At 42.6% G+C, this 26,484-nt stretch overlaps 1 protein-coding gene across 3 annotated transcripts in view; it reads left to right on the forward strand.

The window, feature by feature from the left end:
- Nucleotides 1–26,484, forward strand: part of SLIT1 (slit guidance ligand 1) — a 606,757-nt gene that overhangs the window by 476,784 nt on the left and 103,489 nt on the right. For all 3 annotated transcript variants that reach the window (XM_033941251.1, XM_033941252.1, XM_033941253.1), the window contains 2 exons: nt 1,591–1,662; nt 17,043–17,114. In XM_033941251.1, coding sequence (XP_033797142.1) covers nt 1,591–1,662; nt 17,043–17,114 — 144 coding nt within the window. The remainder of the gene's footprint in view (nt 1–1,590; nt 1,663–17,042; nt 17,115–26,484) is intronic.

Here is a 26,484-nt window from a genome sequence, read left to right on the forward strand (position 1 = left end):
CAAGTTTTCCGCAAACATCTGAAAACCTGGCTTTTCTCAAAAAATGTAAGTCTCCCTCCAACTTAGGAATCAAGGAAACTCTTGGCATCCCAAGTCCTCTAAATTTTCTTCACACTTCTACCTCTAACCCTCTGTTGTAGTTCCTTCCTATTTCTCCTACTGTAAACCGCGTCGAGCTCTATGAACGTGGAGATGATGCGGTATACAAACCTAAGGATTAGATTAGATTAGATTAGACTTGCCCAGGGTTACAAAGAACAGTACATGATTTGAACCCACAACACCAGGGTGCTGGGGCTGTAGCTCTAACCACTGCACCAGTGAATTTCCCCAAGCCATCTTAATAATGGCTTATAGACTTTTGTTGTAGGAAGTTATCCAAACCTTTTTTAAACCGTGTTAATAAACTAACTGCTTTCACCACATTCTCTGACGACGAATTCCAAAAATATTATCATGCCTCTATGTCGCTCCATGGTGCGACCTCACCTTGAGTATTACCTTCAGTTCTGGTTGCTTTACCTCAAGAAAGATACAGTATAGCAGAATTAGAAAAGTTTCAAAGAAGAACAACCAAAATGATAAAAGTGATGCAACTCTTCTCATATGAAGAAAATCTTTCCATTTCAAATGCAAGCAGTGTCTCACTTCCGGTTCACCACACAATTGTTTCCCACGTACTTACCCCTGAAGAAGACTTTTTGTCGAAACGCGGACCGTGTTGGGTCCTGTATCCCTAGCGGACTAGGTCCTTTAAGGCTCTTATGTGGATGATTTACTTTGATGTGGATGGAATTATTTTATGTGGATGATTTTAGTGTACCTTTGGAACTTTGACACTTTCAAATAAAGTCCATTTGGGAACATCGTCACTCCACAGAATTTTTATGGTTTTCTCTGGATTTTCTTCTTTGTGGATATTTTGGGGTCAATTCCTTTTGTTTTTTTGCTTGTTGCTTTAGAACCGTTAATCACTAACTCCTAACTTTGTTAATTCCACTCAGTCTGTAGCATCTTCCAATCATTGTAAACCACATAGAACTTCACGGTCCTGCGGTATATAAACTGTTATTATTATTATTATTATTATTATTAGAATGGATAAAAGTGAATCAATTTTTTACTCTTTAAAAAGTACAAAGACTAAGGGACACAATGAAATTACATGGGAATGCTTTTAAACAAATAGGCGGAAATATTTTTCATTCAAAAAATAGTTAAGCTCTTGAGATCAGCCGGTGTGGGACAGCGTCTACCAGAGTAAAAATTGCGCCAAAACAATAGTTTTTTGTAAGTTTAATCAATCCATTAGCATACAACAGTGATCTCAATAATCCCCTGAAAAAGGCATCTCAGGATGCTAAAACTAGGATCCTAGTCGGGACTTCTCAAAAGATCTGTCTCTCCGAGATAGGTCCCGAATCATAGACTTATTATTCCATAGTTATGATGGACATTAAACCATAGACTTTTATGGCAATTGATTATTTGTATTAATAAAGGACCCATTTGGTTGTTTTAGGACATCTCAAGTGCCTCTTCTTGTTTAGTTATATAAGGTGACCTCCCCATGCCTTTTTGTCTCATCAGGATCCTCAGTTACAACTCTCTGAGGTGTATCCCATCACTGGCTTTTGAAGGTCTCCGTTCTTTGCGATTACTGTAAGTGCATCTTATTTATTTTCATGAAATCCCGTTTTAATGTATTTTTTCTTTTGTGATAAAGGTTGCAAGTTATTCCTAGCCAAATGGTCAGTTCTAGGAACTGCATGATACATGAAAATGTATATCATTCTTCTGTCAACCTATTTTTATTCAGATCACAGAATACAAATGCAGTCTACATGAAATAGATGAATTTTTTTAAACTATTTAGTCCCTAACCTGAGGCTGTTGATTAAGCATCAACCTTTATCTGAATGTAATACTTTCATTTAACCCTAATTTTCTTGATTTATTTTTCATAATACAAATGAATAAACTATATAGCTTAAGTAAGCTAGTTCTTAATGTTCTACTGCTCTAGGATAACTAGATCATACCCACCTGGCTTGGAATCAGAATCCATCTCAATGAATAGCAGGCTATTGTTTCACTTCTTGCATTAGTCCTCTAATTTGCTTGGTTGACTCTAGTAGTGGCTTAGGTGGGGACTGCATTATATACTTGAATATAAGCCGAACCGAATATAAACTGAGATAACCTTTTTCCCCAAAAATAGGTTGACAAATATAAACTGAGGGATTAATATTCAAGTACCTTGCCCTGCCCAGCTTTACACCCAGCCCCACTCCCTCACACCCTCCCCTACCAAAATCTGCACCTAGCCCCCTCCCTCCCTGGCTCTGTACCCTATCCCTCCACCCTTCCTGCCCTGCCAGATTCTGCACTTAGCCCTCCCACCTTTCCTGCCTTGCCAGACTCTACACACTGCCCCCTTCCCTCCCTGGCTGTGCACCCTGGCCTCCCTCCATTCCTGCCCTACCAGACTCTGCACACTGTTCTCTCTCCCTCACTCCCTGCCATGTACCCTCTCCCTCCCTCCTTCCTGATGCCTTGTAGGCCTCTGCCGGGCCTTCTGTAAGACCTGGTGGGCCAGTGGTATGCATGGACAGGAAGGATCCCTCCCACTTTCTGTCCTGGCTGATTGTGCCGTCCTTTACTTCCCTCCTGCCTCCTCCTCCATATATCTTTTACAATCCCTGGTTGTCCAGGAGTGGCCTTCCCGCGCTCCTGGCTAGTGATTGGCTGCTGCAAATTCTCTTATGGCAGGCAGAGGCCTGCAATAGGTCTGGGAGGGGGTGGGGGGTGGGCGCTGACCTGAATATAAGCCGAGACCCCCCATTTTTGGATCATTTTTGGCCCAAAAATCTCATATTTGAGTATATTACAGTATTTGTCAATTTATATAATAGCAATGATTTCAGTCAGCTCAAATGTTTTACTGTTATGTAATTTAATTTTGTATTCTTTTTAATATTTTAATTTAAAGCCCACCATTATAGATAGAATATAGAAATCAGAACATACATCCTGGTTTGGATATGTACAGTTCCAATAGTATTTTATAGTTTATGGTTTATTAAAAAAAAAACAACACAACAACAAAATCCAAATAGCACCAAGAGGTTCCACAGAGGAAATGAAGCAGCAAAATAACAAAAAAAATGGTGGAATAGAAGACCGGATGCACCAGTTTGTATTTTAATAAGCGTCCAAATAACTTAAAAAACAATAATCTTAAAAACAATCCACAAAGGGTGTATACAGTCACAAGTGACCCACAAGATAAAAATCAAGTAATATATAAAATACAAATGACCCAACATGGACCATGTTTCGGCAAAATAAAAATGCCTTCCTCAGGGGTCTTATGAGGGTCCTTGGCTGTCTTAAATATCCAAGTAGTTAAGAGGCTAGAAACAAACTGCATAGCACACAAACCTGCATTGAAAGCTTGTGTGCTATGTAGTTCTAGCCTCTTAACCACTGGACTTTTATGTTTTTTATATTTAAGACAATCTACTAAATGTGGCTGGTAGAGGAAGAAGTATTCCCCACTCAATCATGCCCATGCTGGCTTCTGTGTCAAACTGGCTTCTGGGACCTCCAGTGGGGGTTAGGGGTCTGCTCGGAGGCATCAGGAGATAGGAGAGATCTGTTTGGGGGAACCTTGATCAGGCAAACAGGTATTTATGGCTAGGGTTATGCGAGATCAGCAATTTTGGAAAAAGCTATTCCTATGAATATGTGTTGAAAGAAGAGGGGGGGAGGTTCTTTGATAACTGCCCCTGCCAATCCCCACGGGGACTTTCCAACCCTCCAAGACAACAACAGTCCCAAACCAGACCCGGGGTTCAGAGCAGACCTAAACTGGGATCAATTCACTACTATCGATTGGCAATCCTTCAACAAATTCTATAACAAATATACCAACTCCTTCTGTAGACTAGACACCTGCCCCCCTAACGTCATGAAAACGGCTCCAACCCACTTCAAAGCAAATATGCTGGCATGGGTCAACCTCCTACTGTCTACCGGAAGCTTCCCAGCAGAACAAGGCCACATCTCGATCACCCCAATCATAAAAAACACAAAAGAACCACCCAATATCCCGTCCAACTACAGACCGATCGCAAGCATCCCACTATTCACCAAAATAGCAGAAGGGCTGGTCAATGCCGAACTTACCACATACCTTGATAAATTCAATATCCTAAATGACAATCAATCAGGCTTTCGCTCCAACCACAGCACCGAAACCATTATAGCCTCTCTCCTAGACCACCTTCACAAACTCTTCAGCCAAGGCTCCAGCGCCTTGATTGTACAACTCGACCTGAGCAGCGCATTCGATCTGGTCGACCACAACATTCTCCTTGACTGCCTCTCCTACATAGGCATCTCGGGCCAGGTCCTTAACTGGTTCCACGGGTTCTTACGGAACAGATCATACAGGGTATTCAAAAACGACGCCTTCTCATATAGCTGGGAGAACTCCTGTGGCGTGCCACAGGGCTCCCCCCTATCTCCCACCCTGTTCAACGTCTACCTCGCCTCCCTAGGAAACCTTCTGCAAAACCTCAAGCTCAAATTTTTTATCTACGCAGATGACATCACTATAATCATCCCGCTAACCAGTTTTACATCAGAGCTCCTTACCTTCCTTTCAAGCATACTCAATCAGATAGAACACTGGATGTTATCATACAGACTAAAACTAAACCCGGATAAAACAAAATTCTTCCTAGCAACCCCCAAAGATAAAATCAAAGACACCACAATTCAAGTAAAAGGATCCGTCTTCCCCCTTGAACACAACCTAAAAATACTCGGCGTCACACTAGACAAACATCTATCCCTCGACAAACACACGGACAATACCGTCAGAAAAAGTATCTCGGTGCTTTGGAAACTCCGCACCATAAAAAAATACTTTGACGAAACTTCATTCCGCCTGCTAGTACAATCCTCCATCCTCAGCATATTGGACTACTGCAATATCATTTACTTAAGCTCCACAAAAAAAACCATCAGGAGACTCAAAATGATCCAGAACACTGCGGTCCGCCTCATATTCGGCCTGAAAAAATGGGAACACATCACCCCTTTCTACCACAAACTCCATTGGCTGCCATTAGAATCCAGAGTCCTATTCAAATTCGCCTGCTTCTGCTATAAAACAGTATTTGGTTTATCCCCAAGCTACATCATCCCTCACTTCGCCCTAAATCACAGCATCAAGGACTCCCGCAGAATCCAACTATTCGCCTACCCCTCCCTTAAACTCTGCCACTCTAAAAGATTCCTCGACAAAACCCTCGCCTTCCAAGCCACTAAGCTAAACCCATGGTTATCCCAAATGGCCCTCAAGGCCCCCAACTACCTCGGCTTTAGAAAACTACTCAAAACCCGCCTCTTCCAAGACCAGGATCCCAACGCCCCTTCTATCTAACACCCACTCTCCCCTCTACATCCTTCCCTCACCCCCCCCCCTGGCAACTTTGATCAATTTGTTATTGAACCGCTCATAACCCCGCTCAACTGCTGTAAACCACTTGTAACCTTGTCTAATTGATGTGAACCGCCTAGAACTCTTCCGGGTATGGCGGGATACAAAAATAAAGTTATTATTATTATTATTATTATTACATTTGTTTTCACACTTGTTGCTTTTTAAAATTGCTGCTTCTGCAGCAAGTGGAGAGACATACATCTGTAGTCTGTACCTGTGTTATAAGAGGTTCTATGTTTGCTCTTGTAAAATAATGGGGTAATCCTATACATGCTGAACTTGTTGTGCAAATTCCTCTCTCAACATGCTGTCTAAAATCTGCCTTGGAAGTATTTTTCAAAACGCTCCATGTTCAGCAAAGCCTTTCTAAAATACTGCTAGAAATTATTGCAGTCTGACTTGGACATCTCAATTCCAATCATGATGATCTATAAAAAACAAAACAAAACTGGCAGAGTTATTGCAATGTAAAGTTAGCAGTTGAGTATCTTGAGGTGGTCCAAAGCAGATACAGTGGTGCCTCACACAACGAACTTAATCCGTTCCAGGAGCAAGTTTGTTATGTGAAACGTTCGTTGTGTGAAACGCGTTTTCCCATAAGAATACATGTAAAACAAAATAATTCGTTCTGTAGCATAAAATATGCTAAGATGACATAAAAAAAGATAAATTTTTGGTTATTATTTTTATTTAGATACATCTAAAAACATAATTGTTTTTTAAAACAACACACATTTTTTAAATTTAAAGACAGACTAAGTAGAGTCTAATTTTACAGTGAGAGGGCAGAGTCTCAGCGGCAAAAACTGGGACTTAACTGTTCATTTTTTTTTTTTTTTCTACCGTGTTTCCCCGATGATAAGGCAGGGCCATCAAATAAGACAGCCCCCCCTTTTTAGAAAAAAATGTAAAATAAGGCACCCCCCCCGCAAATAAGCCACCCACCGATACCTGCGCTTACCCGAATCGGGTGGTACGGTGGGTGATTCCGTGTAGTCCCTGGCACCCCCGACACGATCGGGGCAAGAGGGAGCTCAAGCCCTCTTGCCCCCCCGACTCCCCGACACGATCGGGGCAAGAGGGAGCTCAAGCCCTCTTGCCCCCCCGACTCCCCGACACGATCGGGGCAAGAGGGAGCTCAAGCCCTCTTGCCCCCCCGACTCCCCGACACGATCGGGGCAAAAGGGAGCTCAAGCCCTCTTGCCCCCCCGACTCCCCGACACGATCGGGGCAAAAGGGAGCCCAAGCCCTCTTGCCCCGCCGATTCCCCAACTCCCCGACAATATCGGGCCAGGAGGGAGCCCAAGTCCTCCTGGCCACGGCGACCCCCTAACCCCACCCTGCACTACATTACGGGCAGGAGGGATCCCAGGCCCTCCTGCCCTCGACGCAAACCCCCCCTCCCCCCAACGACCGCCCCCCCCAAGAACCTCCGACCGCCCCCCCAGCCGACCCGCGACCCCCCTGGCCGACCCCCACGACACCCCCAACCCCCTTCCCCGTACCTTTCTGTAGTTGGCCGGACAGACGGGAGCCAAACCCGCCTGTCCGGCAGGCAGCCATCGACGGAATGAGGCCGGATTGGCCCATCCGTCCCAAAGCTCCGCCTACTGGTGGGGCCTAAGGCGCCTGGGCCAATCAGAATAGGCCCGGGAGCCTTAGGTCCCTCCTGGGGGCAGGGCCTGAGGCACATGGTCGGGTTGGGCCCATGTGCTTCAGGCCCCGCCCCCAGGAGGGACCTAAGGCTCCCGGGCCTATTCTGATTGGTCCAGGCGCCTTAGGCCCCACCAGTAGGCGGAGCTTTGGGACGGATGGGCCAATCCGGCCTCATTCCGTCGATGGCTGCCTGCCGGACAGGCGGGTTTGGCTCCCGTCTGTCCGGCCAACTACAGAAAGGTACGGGGAAGGGGGTTGGGGGTGTCGTGGGGGTCGGCCAGGGGGGTCGCGGGTCGGCTGGGGGGGCGGTCGGAGGTTCTTGGGGGGGGCGGTCGTTGGGGGGAGGGGGGGTTTGCGTCGAGGGCAGGAGGGCCTGGGATCCCTCCTGCCCGTAATGTAGTGCAGGGTGGGGTTAGGGGGTCGCCGTGGCCAGGAGGACTTGGGCTCCCTCCTGGCCCGATATTGTTGGAATTGGAGTTGGGGAATCGGCGGGGCAAGAGGGCTTGGGCTCCCTTTTGCCCCGATCGTGTCGGGGAATCGGCGGGGCAAGAGGGCTTGGGCTCCCTTTTGCCCCGATCGTGTCGGGGAGTCGGGGGGGCAAGAGGGCTTGAGCTCCCTCTTGCCCCGATCGTGTCGGGGAGTCGGGGGGGCAAGAGGGCTTGAGCTCCCTCTTGCCCCGATCGTGTCGGGGAATCGGCGGGGCAAGAGGGCTTGGGCTCCCTTTTGCCCCGATCGTGTCGGGGAGTCGGGGGGGGCAAGAGGGCTTGAGCTCCCTCTTGCCCCGATCGTGTCGGGGAGTCGGGGGGGCAAGAGGGAACCAGGCGGAGAGAGGGCAGTTAAGCGCAGTGCCTGCGTGGAAGGATGCAGCTCGGGCGACTTCGTTGTGTGAAACGAAGTTCGTTGTATGGATCAAGACATAAAGTTCGTTGTGCGCAGCGTTCGCTGTGCGAGGCGTCCGTTATGCGAGGCACCACTGTATTTCCTTTGCTACACACTCAGCAGTTGAAGCAACAACCCGCCACACTGAGAAGGCCCTCTCAGCTCCTCTCCCTCCTGACAAACATAGCTCAATTGCAGATGATATTAAATCATTAAAAAAAACCTCATGCAGCAAAACTTAAACAACACAGCAGAAATTCAATTGGACCTGCTTGCAATTACATCTCAGCTATCACAACATAATGCTAGATTTGAACTAACAGGAGCGCATGGCAACAAGTTTCAAGTTCAAGTTTCAAGTTTTATTAATGCTTGATAAATCACCTATTTAATTTCCTAAGCGATGTACAATACAAATTAAAATATAACAACTAATACAATAACAAATAAAAGACAAACTAAATAAGACAATACACGAATAGGGAAGGAAAAAAGGGAGAAATTACAATTTCTTTTCAGAAATTGAAGAACATAAAAAGGAAAATAACATAAGGGGAATAGGACTTTAAAATAGCAAGTTAAAAAGAAATTTTGGTTGAGAAAATCATAGATTAAAAGTATCTTTGAAGAGATAAGTTTTTAAGGATTTTTTAAAGGAGACAAGGTCTTTTTCGTTTCTAATAAATTGAGGAATGGAGTTCCATAGAAGAGGTGCTATAACCGAAAACATATCCTGTCTTCTGGTTCCAAGTTTTATCCAAGTTTATTAAATGATTTGATTAATCGCCTACTCTACATTCAAGGCGATGTATTTTCAAAGATGGAACTGTTAATAAATTATTGGAGGATGACCGAAGAGTCCTAACTGCGTTGTATGGAGTAAGCATCCGGGTAATGAACTGCGGTTCCTTGTAAGTTAGGGCTTTGAAAACTAGAAGTAGTATTTTGAATGTGATTCGATGGCTTATTGGAAGACAATGTGAATCAATCATTAGAGGTGTAACGTGATCAAATTTTTTTGCCTTATGTATTAGTTTAATTGCCGTATTCTGAATAATTTGTAACCTTTTTTTTTCTTTTTGTGAAATATTAAAGAAGAGTGAGTTGCAGTAGTCGATTTTGGAAATGATCAGAGAGTGAATCAGTATATTAATAGACTTAGGTTCAAGAAATTTAGCTATAGAGCGTATCATGCGTAATTTAAAAAAACATGATTTAATTGTGTGCCCTATATTTTCATGAAATGAGAGCTTATCATCAATGATGATGCCCAAAATTTTTAACGAAGGGACAATATCAAGTGGGGTATTGTCTAAAATAAAAGTGGAACTTAAAGAGATATCCTTTTTCCAAATGAATAGCATTGTTTTGGTTTTTTTTATATTTAATGCTAGTCGGTTTTTATCAAGCCATTTTTTTATTTGGTCAAGTTTAATGTTTATTACCTGAATTTCGTTAATATTTCTCGGGTCTAAAGGATGAAATAATTGAATGCCGTCGGCATAGGCAAAAACTGGATTGATATAAGCTTAAAAGTGGTGATAGAAAGATATTGAATAAAAGAGGTGATAAAATGGAACCTTGTGGAATACCGTAAGTTGATGTAAATGGTTTAGATTGCTCATTATTAAAATGAACAGTTGAGGAGCGATTAGAAAGAAAAGATGAAAACCATTTTAGAACTTGATCGGTGATGCCGAAAGATTAAAGTCGATCTAACAGTAGGAAATGATCGATGGTGTCAAAGGCCGCAGACAAATCTAATGAAAAGAGAACAACTGATTTATGGTGGTCTAAGAAGTAATGGATATTGTTTGTCAAACCGATTAATGAAAGTTCGGTATTGTAAAATTTTCAAAAACCTGTTTGATGGGGATGAAGTGCGTTTGAAGCTTCAATAAAGTCTGAAAGTTGGTTGAAGACCAATCTTTCGGTTATTTTAGCAAGGAACGGAATATTGGCTATAGGGCGATAGTTAGAAACTTCTTCTGAGCTGGCTTTATGATCTTTTGGTATAGGTATAATTATGGCAGATTTCCAGGATTGTGGAACATAAGCAGTAACTAAACTTTTTTGAACAAGTGAGTGAATAATTGGACCAAAGCAGGAGAAAAATTTTTTCAAGTAGAATGGAGGTATAATTTCTGAACGTGTAGCTTTTAGATTGGTTTTTTGAATGGTGAGTTTGATATCCGTTAGAGTAGGTATCCTGAATTTAGAGCATTTAGAGATTAGAACAGATTCCAAGTTGCAATCATTTTCATTGGAGTTGGTTGAATTTTGCTGAAAAGAGTTACGGATTTTATTAATTTTTGAGCAGAAGTAATTTGCAAGTTCTTGAGCTGAAAGATTAACTTTTAGTTTGTTATATTTTCTTTGTGTTGAAGGTACAATAGATTTTAGAATGGAATACAACATGGATGGATTTTTTGCTTTTGATATTTTTGTACTATAGTAATTAGTTTTAGCTTGATTAATTTTCATTTTATAGAATGTAGCCTGTTCCTTGTAATTTTGAAGATTTATGTCTGACTTATTATGTCGCCATTTTCTTTCTAACGACCTTAGTTGTTTTTTTAGAAGGGAAAGTTCGCTTGTATACCACGGATTTTGAGATTTTACGAGTTGAGAGTGTTTTTGAAGTTATTGATGTTTTATTATCAATAAGAAGTTGTAGAGAAGAAATCCATGAATCACAAGCCGCTGAATTCCACCATTGTGGATAACCTTGTGAACAGAAGGTGAAGAAACAGCGCTTGCCTACTAGGCATCACCGAGGCATCTGAAGGCTCCAATATGCTGGAATTTCTATATAAATGACTGCCACAGATCAAAATTATAAACTTTCACACTTCGTTGGAGATAGAACGTATACACCGTGCTCCCTCTAGACCTCTCACTAGCAAGCAATTTCCCAGGCCAATCAGTTTGAAACTGTTGCGTTTCAGCCATACTCTGCAAATACTACAAGCCACAAAAGTAAGACGTCATTACTCTTCAATGGATCTAAGATTTTGTTCACACTGGATTTATCTAAAATTATTGCTCAGAAATGCATGCTTTTTTTAGATATGCATCCCATATTGAAAGCACTCGGAGCTCAGTATGATCTCTTCTATCCCACAAGAATGAGGATAACTTACCACAATGTTACAAAGAATTATGATGCGCCTTCTCAACTTGTGAAATTCATTGAGGATCATTCTGGTGAGATTCTGTGATTTCCTAACTACACCTTTGTGACTTCTTATCTACATATGGTTGATATAATTATCGCATTATCTGTAGTCTGAGCTACCTCGACAACTTTGCTTGCTCCTTCTAGGTGCACATGACCCCTGTGCTTATTTATGTTTATCTGATTCATGTTTACGTTCATTTTGTTCTCTATTGAGCCTGGAGTCCAAGCCCTAGGCTAAGTCTGAAGTAGTTGTCCTTATTATTTCCTCACAAAGCAAAAAAACAAGGTCAAACAACCTCTTCTCAAACAAACCAGAGCAAGAACCAAGTGGGGAATGGGACTGTACACGTCAACCTTGGAAACAGTAAGCTTTATTAATTGTAAACACAGATATAAACTAAATACATGTATTTTAATACATGAATTCAACATCCTTTGCTTTTGTGACCTGGTACGGTTCATAGTTCAACCTCCAACAAGAAGCCTCAGGGGTGAAGGAGTCAATCTAAAAGAATGCACATAAACTTCTTAAACACAAATAGGAAAACATCTTATTTCCTCATCTGAATTCAGTACAAACTCATCTCTACCATGTGTTTAATTTTAATATCATTTCCCTAAATGTCAAAGGATCCTATCGTCCTATTAAAAAAAGAAAATTCTTATGTATTTTAAAAAATTGAAAGCTGATATTTGGGGGGAGGGGGGTTACCTTTTTTTTCAAGTATTAAATTTACACAATAACATTGCAATGTAATTCTTAGAAATACAGAAGCATGGTAACAATAATTCTGCAAAGAAAAAAATAATATTCACTATCATCTACATTATCAAAGGAAATGAGACCAAGAAAAAAGGAAATTGATATTTGGCTGGTTTGTTGTTTTGTGTTTTTTTTTTTTACAAGAATCTCACGTAACTATTGTTAAAGCAAACAAGCTCTCTGGTAGCTGATTACAGTATTGCTATGCTGCGCCAGTGAAAAGGAAAAAAGATGATGTCATCTTAATAAAGAAACCCTTTCCATTCTCTTGTAAATCCCATTCCTTTGACTTTGATGGAAGATGGTCTTGACTTGAAGACTTCATAGAAGATAAACCTACAATTCTTATTAACATATATTCACCTCACAGAGATGACCCTGAGTTTTTCAACAACCTCAATTCTTCTAGCAGTAAATCATTGCTTTAGATCAGGGGTGCCCACACTTTATGGGCTTGCGAGCTACTTTTATAATGACTAAGTCAAAATGATCTACCAACAATAAAATTAAAAAAAAAAAACACAAAGCACACTGAAAGGCAGAGAAAATGTTAATTATTCATATTCCGGGTTTTTTCAAAGAGGTCACGGCAGATGACTCTATGCAATGTCACCTCAGTAACAAAATACAAAAATAGACAAATACACCCCCTCCCTTTTTACTAAACCACAATAGTAGGTTTTAGCACAGGGAGATACGCTGAATGCCTCGCACTGCTCTCAATGCTCATAGGCTCCCTGCGCTAAAAAACGCTATGCGGTTTAGTAAAAGGGAGCCATAGTGCAAAATATAGACAGCAGATATAAATTCTCAAAACCGACACATTTTGATCACTAAATTGAAAATAAAATCATTTTTCCTACCTTTGCTGTTTGGTGATTTCATGAGTCTCTGGTTGCACTTTCTTCTTCTGACTATGCATCCAATCTTTCTTCCTTTCTTTCAGCCTCCTGTATGTTTCCTCTCCTCCAGACCTCATTCTCTCCCCCAACTTTTTCTTTCTGTCTCCCTGTTCCCCCTTCTTTCTGTCTCCCTGTCTGCCCCCTTTCTTTCTTTCTCCGTGCCCTCCCCCAAGCCACTCGGTTTGCTGCCACCGCCATCGGGGAACAGCCCCTAAGCCACCGCCGTCCCAAGCTTTCCCTTCAGAAGCATCGCGCTGACCAGCATTCCGCTCCCTGATGTCAATTTTGACGTAGGAGAGGAAGTTCCGGGCCAACAAGGCATTTCTCCTCATTCCATCCAGCCTGAGCCCCATCTCTCCTTGATTCAGCATTTCCCTTCTGTGTCTGTCAGAATTACCATTCCACCTATTTTCCAGCATCACCCTTCTTTGTGTCCATCTCATCTATATCCCTATCTCACCACTTTTTCAGAATCTTCATTTGTCTCTGTCCTTGTCTTTACCCCATGTTCACCATTTACCCTTTCAATGTCTTTATCTCCCCCCCACACACACTTTTTCAGCATTATTTCTATGTCTCTGTTTCACCTCCTCTTCATGTCCCCTCTGTATCTCTATCCTTATTCAGTAGGTCCTGCTTACTCTTTCTCTTCTTTGTGTCACTATCTCCATTTTCAGCTTTCCCCCCTTTTCCTTTGTTAATGCACCCTGTAGCCAGAATTTTTCCACCCTCCCTCCACTCCGGCCCAGCCCAGTATGAAATATTTCCTTTTGTTTCCCTCCCCTCTCTCTTTCTCTCTCTCTTCTGCTCCCTCACCCACGAGTCCTGCATCTGGCCCTCTCCCTTCTACCTGCACCTGGCAAAACCCCCCTGCTCCGCGGCTCTCTTAAGCAACTCATCAGCAGCGGTGATCAAGACAAGCTGCCGACATCAAGGTCTTCTCTACGAGTCCCGCCTTTGTGGAAAAAGGAAGTTGAAACAAGCGGGACTCGCAGAGGGTAGGCCCCGACGTCAGAAGCTTGTGTCGATCGCTGCTGCTGGGTTGCCAAGAGAGCCGCGGAGCAGGGGGTGTGGCCGGAAGCAGGTAGAAGGGAGAGGGCTGCTGGAAGTGGTAGAAGTTCCGGAGTATGACACCGACCCGGGCCAGGATGATTTATTTTTCAGGCTGTTGCTGCTGCCGCCGCCACGCCACCACGACCTCCCCCCCCCCCCCCGAAATGACAAAAACAGCCTAATGCCCGGCGTCGGCGTCTTTGACGTCGGGGAGAGGAAGGCTGATAGGCCCGGTAGATCGGGACGGCAACACGAGTCTATCACAGAGCCCGGGATGGGCTCTGCGATCGACTCATGTTGCCTTCCTGAGCTACCGGTCGATCGCGATCGACGCGTTGGGCACCCCTGCTTTAGAACCTATTCTTGACAGATCCTCTGTGTCGTCCAACCAAATTAAAAGATCTATCTTAACATCCCTCAAGCAGCTAAATAGTTGGTCAGACTGTTGGTGTCTGTTGAATCCCATCTTTCAAAGCTATTCCTTTTACCCAACCACTCATCATTCCTACTCTAGGTTAGATTATTTCATGACATCCAAAGACTTGCTCCCAATGCTTTGCTCTGCTGAAATCTATGAAATCTATAATAACAAAATAGCTTAAGTGAAGGCAATATTATTTTCTATTGGGTGCTTAAGTTATTTTGTTCTTATGGATATTTTTGGACCCCTGAGGCAGGCCTTTTGACTGACAGCCCATATCAGGTCTGCTCAATGAGAAAAGATAAATAAAATCATGTTCTTTCCAAGATACATCCTGTTCTTGTGATTTGTTTGTCTCTCCACTGGTTGTTTTTTGTCTTGAATTATTCAGTGGAGAGGTTTCTCCTGTTGTACTATTACCGGGTTTGGGAAGTAATATGCAAAATTTTTCATGTCCACAATCCTATTTCTTATAAAATTATTATCTTGAAATCACTGAGATTCCAATCCTTACTTTCAGAACTTTCGCTTGCTCTAAAATTTGTATTAGCTTCTTGGAAAAAATGAAATCCAAGGTTCCAAGTTTATTAGTATTTAGATATCATCTATCAATCGAGACTGTCTAAGCAGTTATTACATTCAGGTACTCAAGCATTTTTGTCTATCTGTTCTGGTGGGTTCACAATCTACCTAACATACCTGAGGTAATAGAGGATTACGTGACTTTCCTAGGATCACATGATGGAATTTGGTCTGCTTTATATATTAATGTGATGTGTGCTTGACAAAGAAAGGAAAATTATCAATCAGATACTGGCACAATGGAGAGCTCTTGTTATACAATATCTCCAGGTAGAACGGCAAAGAATCCTGGATCTTGAGACATTGCCAGGGAAAAACTCTTTACAGTCGGGGATCCTTTTTAGGCATCCTTAACACCCAGGGCAAGAAGTTATTTGTTGAATGTTTTAATTGTTCAAAGCAGTTCACTCTGAACCATCCAGTATCGTCTGTAATGTCTGCTTCCAATCTCCTTCGTTTGGGGGTTTTGGGTAAAAGAGTTGGGAGACACAGTTAAAGGTTAAACCAGTGGTTCCCTTCCCAACCCTGTCCTAGAGGACCACCAGGCCAGTTGGGTTTTTGGGATAGCCCTAATGAATATGCATGGAGCAGATTTGCCTGCCTGTCACCTCCATTATATTCAAATCTCTCTCATGCATATTCATTAGGGCTATCCCAAAAACCCGACTGGCCTGGTGGTCCTCCAGGTCAGGGTTGGGACCATTGGATTAAATGAACACAGTTTTGACTGTTAGTATTTTCCATGCACTTGTCTGATTGTGTTACCTGGCCCTTTCAGCCACATATATATATATATATAAAGGTCTACCCTTAAAATGTACTTGAATAATCAAAACTGATCTTTTATGCTCTTAAGATTGGTTTTATTTAGCCCAAGGAACCTACCTTAACATACACGCTTTAACCAGTTATTTGCTGATCCTTCATGTTCATTTATGGTAATTGTTCTGGCATTATGTATATCTTGGATTCCATGCTCTGTCCATTTGTTCAGCTTCAATTGTTACTATCATTGTTTAAAATCTTGTATTATCCTCCATTATTGTACATTATAACCTCAATAAAAATACCATGACTTTTAAAATGGTAAAGAAATGGATCAGACCATAGTAACATAGTAGATGACGGCAGATAAAGACCCGAATGGTCCATCCAGTCTGCCCAACCTGATTCAATTTAAATTTTTAAATTTTTTTCTTCTTAGCTATTTCTGGGCAAGAATCCAAAGCTTTACCCTGTACTGTGCTTGGGTTCCAACTGCCGAAATCTCCGTCAAAACCTACTCCAGCCCATCTACACCCTCCCAGCCATTGAAGCCCTCCCCAGCCCATCCTCCACCAAACGGCCATATACAGACACAGACCATGCAAGTCTGCCCAGTACTGGCCTTAGTTCAATTTTTAATCTTATTTTCTGATTCTAGATCCTTTGTGTTCATCCCACGCTTCTTTGAACTCAGTCATAGTTTTACTCTCCACCATCTCTCTCAGGAGCGCATTCCAGGCATCCACCACCCTCTCCGTAAAAGCACCCTCGTGATAAAGCTATATAAAATACATTCATCACAAGCAGATCAAAAGCTAAAACACTCTCTAAAAGCCCAGCATGGCCATGTATCGCCCTCTCAAGAGCTGCATTAAACCTGTAGAATAAATACGTAAAAGTATCAGTATAGGTCATAAGAAATGCATAGTACCACTAAAAGCCATTCAAAATTACCAATACCTGACACAGCCCTTGAGAGAAGAAAACATGGCCATGCCAGGTTTATAGAATGGTTTTATTTCTTTTAATCTGCTTGTGTTGAATAAATTTCATATAGCTTTATCAAACTGGTCTCTATTTCTTTGCTTGTCTTGTTTTTGTGCATCACCTGTCTGACTGTTTTTTGAGACCTACAAAAAAAATGGGCCTATGTGCATATTGCAATATTTTATTATATTCATTGAGAAGGGCAGGCCTTGCTTAAGTGATTACACTGAATGGCCTGCACAGAATGCCATTTGCATTTATACTTCTAGTCCGTAGAAATATTTGATCCTTTCAGGAGCACAAATATTTATTAACACTTATACTGTAAATTTTTACAGGTCGCTCCATGGCAATGATATCTCAAGCCTTCCAGAAGGAATCTTCACAGATGTTATCTCTCTCTCTCACCTGTAAGTAAACTAGTGACAAACCTGTAAGAATTTTTAGGTACCCTTGGGTATTACTGAAAATGCCAAATTGAGGCTGAGCTATCTGAAATAGAATCCTAGTTTATCTCTGCAGGAGATAGCCAGTTGTAGTGAGCGTCACTTTTTTAGGCTCAGGAAGACTACAGTGTTGAAAGGCTACCCTCATGTGGCGAAAGTACCTTTACAAGTACCTTTACTTCAAGACCTGTTCTTTTGATCCCAAATCTCTTCATCCCAAATCCCAAATTTTGTTTGGCTCTCCACTGGTTGTTAGGGTGGGGTTGTCTTGAATTTATTCCGTGGAGAGGTTCTGTAATCCACATAGATTTTTGGATATGCAGGATGTAAATATTTAAAATAATGAAAAAATTATTTTTGCCACGAAAAGCAGCTGACATCTGGCAGGGGAACTTAGTTTTGTTTTCCAGCAGTGCAGAACTTTTCAATGGGCCAAACGCAATTTCAATATGATTTTTTTCCCCTAAAGCCTCTATTAGGCAGACCTCATGGAATATGTGGCACGCAAACGATTAAAGCTACCCCTTTCTTTGAGAAATAGCCCTCTCCTGAGGGTTGCAGGATCGAGGGTGCTTTGGAGGAATTTGTACTGGCAATGAATAAATGGCCAATGTGGTCACTGAATTAAGCTAAATGCTGATCTGTACAGTCAGTGCTGAATATACGAACAGAGCAGCGACCGTGCCAGCACTATCAGGATATCTAGCACCATTGCTTATAATATATAATATAGCTCAGTATTTCTCAATTCAGTCCTGGAGTACCCCCTTGCTAGTCAGGTTTTCAAGATATCCACAATGAATATGCATGAAAGACATTTGCATATAATGGAGGCAGTGTATGCAAATCAAGCTTATGCAAATTCAATGTGGATATCCTGAAAACCTGACTGGCAAGGGGGTACTCCAGGACCGAGTTGAGAAACACTGATATAGCTGAATACCTAAATTGAGATATCTCAATATTTGGCCTACTGCAGCCTTTACCGTGACCTTTCTATGACTAGTCTAAGTTCAGAATTTTACCTCTATCTTTGGAAGATACCTTGGTCTGAGCCATGCACTTCTCTCAGCTTTTTCCCTAGATCTGGTTTAAAAATCTATTCTATCTCCTTATTAAATGTTAACCAGCAGTGTGGGCTTCCCCTTTCGCTCATTCATGCATTGAGACCCTGACGCTTTGCCTACTTCTCGGGTCCTACACATATTTATTTATTTGCTCAATTATTTAGCCCATCCTCCTCCCAAAGGAGCCTAGAACGGGTTACAAGGAACATCCACAATATAATCGAGACAGGACAGAGAATATGAAGCATTTCTAAGAATGCTACCTAGAAATTTCTGGATTTAACTTTTGGTCTAAAATTCTAAATCCCATGCTTTGCATTCTGGGGAAGATAACCTATACTGAACCATGTGCTTTGGTGTGACTGTCAGTCTTTCCCCCAAGATCTAGTTTAAAACTAGCTGTTGTCAGGGGAAGCGGGATATCTCTCAGACTAGGTCTCCCTTCCCCAAATATTGCTCAGCTCCTAAGAAATCTGAAGCTCGTTATCTGTATTGTTTCTTTTTCATAATGACCATTTCAATAAAAATATATTTAAAACAAATATTTCAACATTTAAAAAAAGAATATTTGTACTTTTAAAGGCATATAGGGGCCTGTATAGCAAAGAGCAATAAGGTTTTACAGTTAATGGAGGTAATCCTATAAGTAGGCGTCTCCTTTTAGATGCTCTGATATAGTGCGATGTAAATCTATTTTATTATGAGATCTGGGCAGTCAAATTTTATTATAGAGCACTAGCATAACCCGGCATCAATGCACCTTGCAATTAAGCACTCGCAGTTACACCAACCATAGACTTGGTACAACTGCCGATACCCACATGCAGCAAGCAGACATATCAAGCAAAGTTACTCACCTGTAGCAGGTGTTCTTTGAGGACTGCAAGTATAATATCCTCATAGCTTCAATGATGGCTGACACTGGTGAAGGTAATGCAAAAGCATCTAGTCAGTAGGAGATAGATACCATGCCCAAAGAATTACCGTATTTTCACGCATATAACGCGCGCGTTATACACGATTTTACAAACCGTGCATAACCTTGCGCGTTATATGCATGAGCGTGTTTTACAACTTTTTGTTTACATAGTTCCCCCCCCCCAACGTCCGATTCACCTCCCCGAAGGACCGCTCGCACGCACTCCCACCCTGAAGGACCGCTCGCACCCCCACAGCCTCCCGACCCCCCCCCCCCCCATCATGTAGAAGCTCCTATCGGTGTCCTGCTGCTTTCTCTTGGCGGTCCCGGCCCTTCTGTGAGCCCTGCGTCTGCGCTGCTTCCTCTTCCAGTGGTCCTGCCCTTTCTCTGACGTCAGGAGCTTCTACATGATGGGGGGGGGTCGGGAGGCTGTGGGGGTGTGAGGGTCCTTCAGGGTGGGGGTGCGGGTGGGCATCAGGCTTTCAGGGTGGGGACAGGACTTCAAGGGGGAGAGGAGAGTCGGGGCGGGCGAAAGGAGAGTCGGGGTGGCCAGAGGAGAGTCGGGGCGGGCGAAAGGAGAGTTGGGCGGCGACGGGAGAGTCGGGGCAGCCTGCGCGGTATACGGGTGTGCGCGGTATAAAAAATTTTTTTTACATATATTTCAGTTTCCCGCGCGCTATACCCGTGTGCGCATTTTACACGGGTGCGCGTTATCTACATGAAAATACGGTAAGCATCTGGGTCTATGCTTGCCTGAAGCAGAAAATATTCTGTTCTTCATAATAACTGCAGTGGCAGCTGAGGCAGTTCCCAGCACAACAGGCACATGTGAGTACTGGATATTGCAGCCTATGGGGAAAATTGGGGGGGGTCTGCATAGTACAAATTTGAGGGTTGCTTTCCTGCAATTTTTGAGTTTTGATTGAGCTTCTCCAGGAACTTTTGAACAATAAAATTGCTGTGGCAGCAGCCATTTTTGATTTCCCAAATTTAATTTAAAAGCCTCTATCTGCCTTAATGTCCCTCAATTTTGCAAGAAATCATCATAGATGGACTCCTCAGGCTTTGATACTCTGGATTCATGCCAGATTTGTGCTGGATGGCAGGCAGAGGATTGTCCATGTTTCACGCACCATGAGTCACGTGAGAGAGGAGTGGGGACCTCTGGCTTAGCATCCTCAGATTCCTTGAGGGTCTTGGGTCTAAAGATGGGCTGCTCGGGGGATGTATAAGTCCTTCCCAGAAGTGTTGACGTGTGAAGAAGACCCAGAACCCTCAAGGAGGCAAATGGGAACCCACAGGGGTCAGCAAAGATGCCACGTCGACAGCCGCCCCACCACCACCATTACTGTTAGGAGGGAAGGTATCAGAGTATTTGGAGGCTTGGGTGGAGATTTGCTCAGACCAGTGGGTCTTGGACATAATTCAAGAGGGTTACAAGCTTGAGTTCTTTTGTCCTCTGCAGGATTTATTCCTAGACTTGCCGGCCAGCTGGAAAAAGCAGTCAGGGTCCAAGCAACAGTAAAATGACTTTAAGATATTTGAGCCATAGAGACCAGAGAGTCAGACTTAGGCAGATGCTCTATGTACTTCATCGTGCCCAAAAGGGATCAGAGGACTGAAGGCCAGTTCTGTATCTAAAGTCAGTCAATGCAGCACTAAAAGTGTTGCGCTGTCACATGGATTTGACATAGGCCTATTTACATTTTCTCATATTCCTCGCTTACAGGAGGTACCTGCAGTTCCACATGTTGGAGGCTCCCCTTCGAACTCACAGCAGCACCTCGCACCTTCACTAAAGTGGCAGCTCATTTGCGCAAGTCAGGGATCCAGGTGCACCCGCATCTGGACAATCAGCTGATCAGAGCCCCATCCAGAGCCAAGGGAGAGATTACGGTGGTACAGGTTGTACAGATGTTTCAGCGCCTAGATTGGATAATCAATTTCTGGAAAAGCCACCTGGAGCCAACTCAGTCCTTGGAGTACCTGGAAATCCAGTTCAACATGGCAGTGGGATGTGTTTTTCTTCCCAAGTCATGCAGACAGAAGTTGAGGCGCCAGATTTCGGACGTCTTAGCACTGCAGGCTCCCATGACCTGGCATTACCTTCAGATGCTAGGGTTGATAGTGGCGACCATAGACGTGATCCCATGGACGAAGGTTCACTTAAGCCCCCTGCAGGACATGCTGTTCTCAAGCTGGTCACCTCAAACAGACTCTCTTCACAGGCTGCTGGCCTAGACTCCAGAGGTGCATCACAGCCTACGATGGTGGCTCTGGCCACAGTCGCTGGCCAAGTGTATGCTACCTCACATACGTAGACTCTTGGGTGATTCCTGATGGCTGGGGAGGTCACTGTGATGGTCATCCAGTGCAATACAGATGGTCCTCACAAAGGAAGAGGTCTATTAATCAATTGGAACTGCAAACCATTCGGTAAGCACTTCGGATACTTGAGAACACCTTGGAAGGTAAAGCGGTCAGGGTTTTTTCAGACAATGCCACAGAGATAAAATATGTCAGCAATAAGGGAGGCATCAGAAGTGCTTCTCTGAGACTAGAAACCTACCTGATATTTTGTTGGGCATCTGTCTGAGTGCACCTATAGGCTCTCTGAGCCGCTCATGTAGCAGGAGTGGACAATGTTCAGGCAGACTATCTGAGCAGACAGGCACTGGACCCTATCCCAGAAAGACCTATCCCAGAAAGCATTTGCCACCATTGTGTGCCGATGGGGTGTCTGACATTCAATTTGATGGCGATAGCATCCAACAAGAAGGACATAAGGTTCTTCAGCCAAGATACAAACCCGGATATGCAAGCATGGATGCCTTGGTACGAGTCATCAGTGGACTGTGACAGGCCTACTGTACGTTTTTCCTCCTTTTCTCATGATGGGCAGAGTACGGATAGCATCTCACCCTTGCTTAGTGATACACGTAGCTCCAGATTGAATGAGACAGCCCTGATATGCAGATCTAGTGCTTCTGAAGATAGACAGGCCCATCAAGCTTCCCATTCATCCAACTTTGCTGTCACAAGGGCTGCTCGCCCTGAAAGATCTGGAACACTTTGGGCTTATGGCATGGCTCTTGAGCGCACAGCATTAGAGCACCAATGATATCCAGAGGTGATTATTACAACTCTCTTCAGAGCTAAGAAATCAATGACAGTTGCTGCCTATGCAAAGGCTTGGAAAATGTTTAGAGTCTGGTGCAACAGCAGAAACATGGAGCTTGTTCAGGCATCGATTGGTAGAGGTGGTGGAGACAAAGACTGTGTCTGAATTCAGTAAAGCATGGGACATGCACATGGGTTCTCACAGGGAAAGGAGGGGATAGTGGATGCTGTGGATGGACAGACCGGATGGGCCATTTGGCCTTCATCTGCAATCATGTTTCTATGTTTCTATGATTGCTACAGTCCTGGCATTTCTCCGGGACAGTCTTGAGAAGAGCCTAGCAGTCGGATCCCTTAAAATCCAGATAGCAGGCTTCTCATGCTTTAGAGCAAGGATAGATAGGTCCCTCTAGCCTCTCACCTAGATGTCTCCAGATTTTTGAAAGAAGCGTTGTGGTTGTGTCCACCCATAATATAGCTCTCTCTGAACTAGGAATATTAACCTGGTCCTGAAAGCTCTCTAGTGCTAAACTAAACTAAACCTTAGACATATATACCGCATCTTCTCTATAAAAATAGAACTTGGCACAGTTTACAGAAATTAAAAAGAGTAAATACAATAGAAATAGGGATAATATGGAGGGAAGCGAAGTTTACAGTTTTGAAAAAAAGCCAAGTTTTCAGATGTTTTTGGAATAATTGGAGCCCTTACATGGAGCATCATTCATGGATCATACAGTGAAGACAATATTTTTGGTGGCTATTGCCTCAGCGAGAAGATTCTTAGAGTTGCAGGCCTTGTCTTGTAGAGAATCGTTCCTCAGATTTACTGAGGCAGGAGTAGCAATATGCACAGTTTTGTCCTTCTTGCTGAAGGTCGTTTTGCCCTTCCATGTTAACCAAGAGTTTCATCTGCCCACCTTCAGTCCGACAAAGTCCAAGAAGGAAGATAAGATTTTGCTGGTGCTGGATGTAAGGAGAATCCTTCTCAGATATCTCGAGGTGACCAATGAATTTTGTCTGACCAATTATCTATTTGTATTGATAAATCCAAGTTGGCGGGGAAGGCCGGCTTCTAAAACTTCCTTCTCAAGATGGATGTGTATGTCCATATCTGCAACATACAACTGGGAATGGACAACAATCTCCGATTTCATTGAAGGCACACTCCATTAGAGGTGTGGCGATTCTGCCCAAAGAGATTTAGTTTTAAAATTAGAAACAAATATGCAGACAAAAAAAAAATAAAATGGAAAGCCTGAAAAACCAGACTACACAAGCAATGGAACTCTCCCTATCCTTCTGAATTAAATCTCAGAGTTCTACTTATACTGTCCCCCTTTGTCCTCCTAATCCCTGTTCAATATCATAGTCTCTAATATCTTCTTACCTAATCCCCAAACCCACACTCTACCACCCTACTCAATTTCTGAGTCCTTAATCACACTCCCGCCCAAGACTAGACAGAGGATCTGGTTATACCTGAGTTTTTCATCTTCTCACCTCCTATCCAGTTCCAGAGTCTGCCTATCTGAGTTCCTGCTCTCCCACATCCCAACATCCTCAGTATCTGCTCTGCTATCTTTTTTCTTTCCTTTCTCCAGCATCCATTATTCAAGTCTCTTTCTTCATATCTCATTCTACTGTTCCCTACAACCCATTCACCTATATCTCCAGTATTCATTTTAATCTGTTTTTTTTTCCATTTTACTATCCTAACCTCCATCTCTCTGCCCTTTCCTCTCCTTCTACTTTTGTATATACACTTGTTCTGCTTCCCACAATATCTGTCCTGCCCCAACATCTGCTATTATCATCCTCCTTCTCCCACCCTTAGCATCTTTTTGTAACAGCTCCCTCTTCCCAACCCCCATCCACAGCATCTTCCAGCACCATCCCCCTTTTCACAATCTTCATCCCTAGTATCTTCCAGCATTGGCCCTCTTTTTTTTTTGCTCCCCCCCCCCCCCCCGAACTTTCAAGCTCTAGCTATCTGAACAATTGATTTTTGCTGTTTACTAAATCTGGGTGGAGATAAAAGTTGGGTATTCCATCAGGACCATCAGTTTGTGGCTCTTTACAAGCTGGCTTCTACTTCTTTGGTTGGAACTTCAAGTCATTTCATAGTTTTGATATTAGCCGTTGTGTTCCTCTAAATGATGGGAAGCCTGCTTTTCTGGTGTGCTCTGTGTTAGTAGTTCTCAAACCTGTTCTGGGGGGCCACCAGCTAGTCAATTTTTTAGGATATCCCTTTTTAATATGCATGGGAAAGCTTTTCATGCCTGTCAACTTCATTGTATGCAAATCTTTCTCATGTATATTCATTAGGGTTATCCTGAACACCTGACTGGCTGGTGGCTCCCCAGAACAGGTTTGAGTACTACTCCTCCAGAGATTTCTTCTGTCTCAGCTTTGGTCAGCCATGTTTTAATACTGGTTTGATGATACTTTAGAAGATAGTAGACAGGCTTTATGTAAACTGGAGCTGAGTAGAGGTATGACTAAGAGCCTGAGGGAAAGCAATCAATTAGTATTGTTTTATAATAGGAAGTGTCAAGAGAGCTTTCTTCTCGGAAAAATAAACGCGTGCAGTCAGTCTAGGGTGCTTTTCAAAGTGGTGGAGGAACTTGACAGAGAATGCTTCTTGTTCATTCATTTTTAGGCCCAACAGATAGCTTCCTGGGACTCTTGCTGATTTTATATATAGTGAATCCCCTTCTCCTTAAAGGATGGCAAGAATCTCTCCTGAGATACTGTTTCCTCCTGCAGCTATATCTCTCCTTTCCCTGTCAGATATACGAGGACCACTGGATGACCTGCATTCTGCACAGTTTTTCCCTTTTTTTCCTGTCACACTTCAGTTGTACTAGTTGCCTTTCTGACATTTGGCACTGATGTTATATAAAGAGGTCACCATATGGCTATGTAAGTTAGGAAGCATCTCATTTCCTACAGGACTTATACATAAGTTTCTATATACTGTTTCTACATCTATATCTACAGTATATATCTGGGATAGCAAATAACATGAGTTATGTTCTATTTTACTGGCTTCTTGTCTTATGATATATATATTCTATGTTGCAGGATGGAGTCTTTGTATGGAGGATTTTATTTATCACATAGTACTGCTATCTGTAAGGCCTGTATAACTAAGAATCATTATATCTCTATGTCCATGTTTGCTTGTAGATATTTAATAAGCTGTACACTATCTTTGGTGCTACTCTTTCAAAAAAGTGATCAGGAAAGTGTAATAAATAAATATCACCTCCCTTTTTCCTGTCAACAACAAGATTGATGGCCACAGAGCGCCCTCTAGTGGGTTGATGTGTATGCAAATCATTGAGACATTCTAGAAATAAACTACAGATTTATTCAATTTGATACACCGCAAACTTAACGGTTTACAATTTTAAATAAAATCACATACTGGAAAAGAACTTCATATACTACATAGGAAAGTCCCCAGCAACAGCTCACCTAAATGCACAGAAACCCAACTCATATTAAAAAAATAAATCTCTAAATAATCAATTCTAAGGGTGAACCTGGAAAGGCCTGCCGAAATAAACATGTCTTAAGCTATTTTCGAAAACAAGTTAAAAAATGATCTTCCTGCAAATAAAAAGGAAGAGCATTCCAAAGAATTGGGGCTTGATTAAAAAAAAAAAAGATTTAGCTCATGCATTTACGACCAGCGTAAGAAAACGTGAGCATATCATTTGTACCATTGATGATTATTAAGCGATATATTTATTGTTAATTTGTTTGGAGATATTATCACACTTATTGTAAGTTTGAAAATGAATAAAGAATTTAAAAAAAAAAAAGAAAACATGAGTAACCTTCTGCACTATTTAACATGTATTTTCTAATTCATACATTAAAAAAAGTTAACTTAACATAACATAACACCGAATTTCTAGACCGCATAACCATAAGTTCTATGTTGTTTCCAAAAATTTATCAAAAAGATACAGTGGGAAGTTTTAGGTCAGAGATTGTGAGAAAAGGATAGTTTTCAGCTATTTTCTGGATTGTTCATAAGAAGAAGATGTAAGTAATAAGTTACGAAAATCTCTGTCGTGATATGCTGCTTGATAGGCAAGCGTATGATCTAAATATTTCTTACTTTTGTGTCTTTTAACTGATGGAGACTCCTGGGTACAGCTTGGGGGCTCCAAGCCACAGAGACTTTGCCCCAAAAACACTGAGCCAGAGGATT

This window comes from Geotrypetes seraphini, chromosome 4 (assembly GCF_902459505.1).
Source record: "Geotrypetes seraphini chromosome 4, aGeoSer1.1, whole genome shotgun sequence".
In the NCBI taxonomy this organism is placed as follows: Eukaryota; Metazoa; Chordata; class Amphibia; order Gymnophiona; family Dermophiidae; genus Geotrypetes; species Geotrypetes seraphini.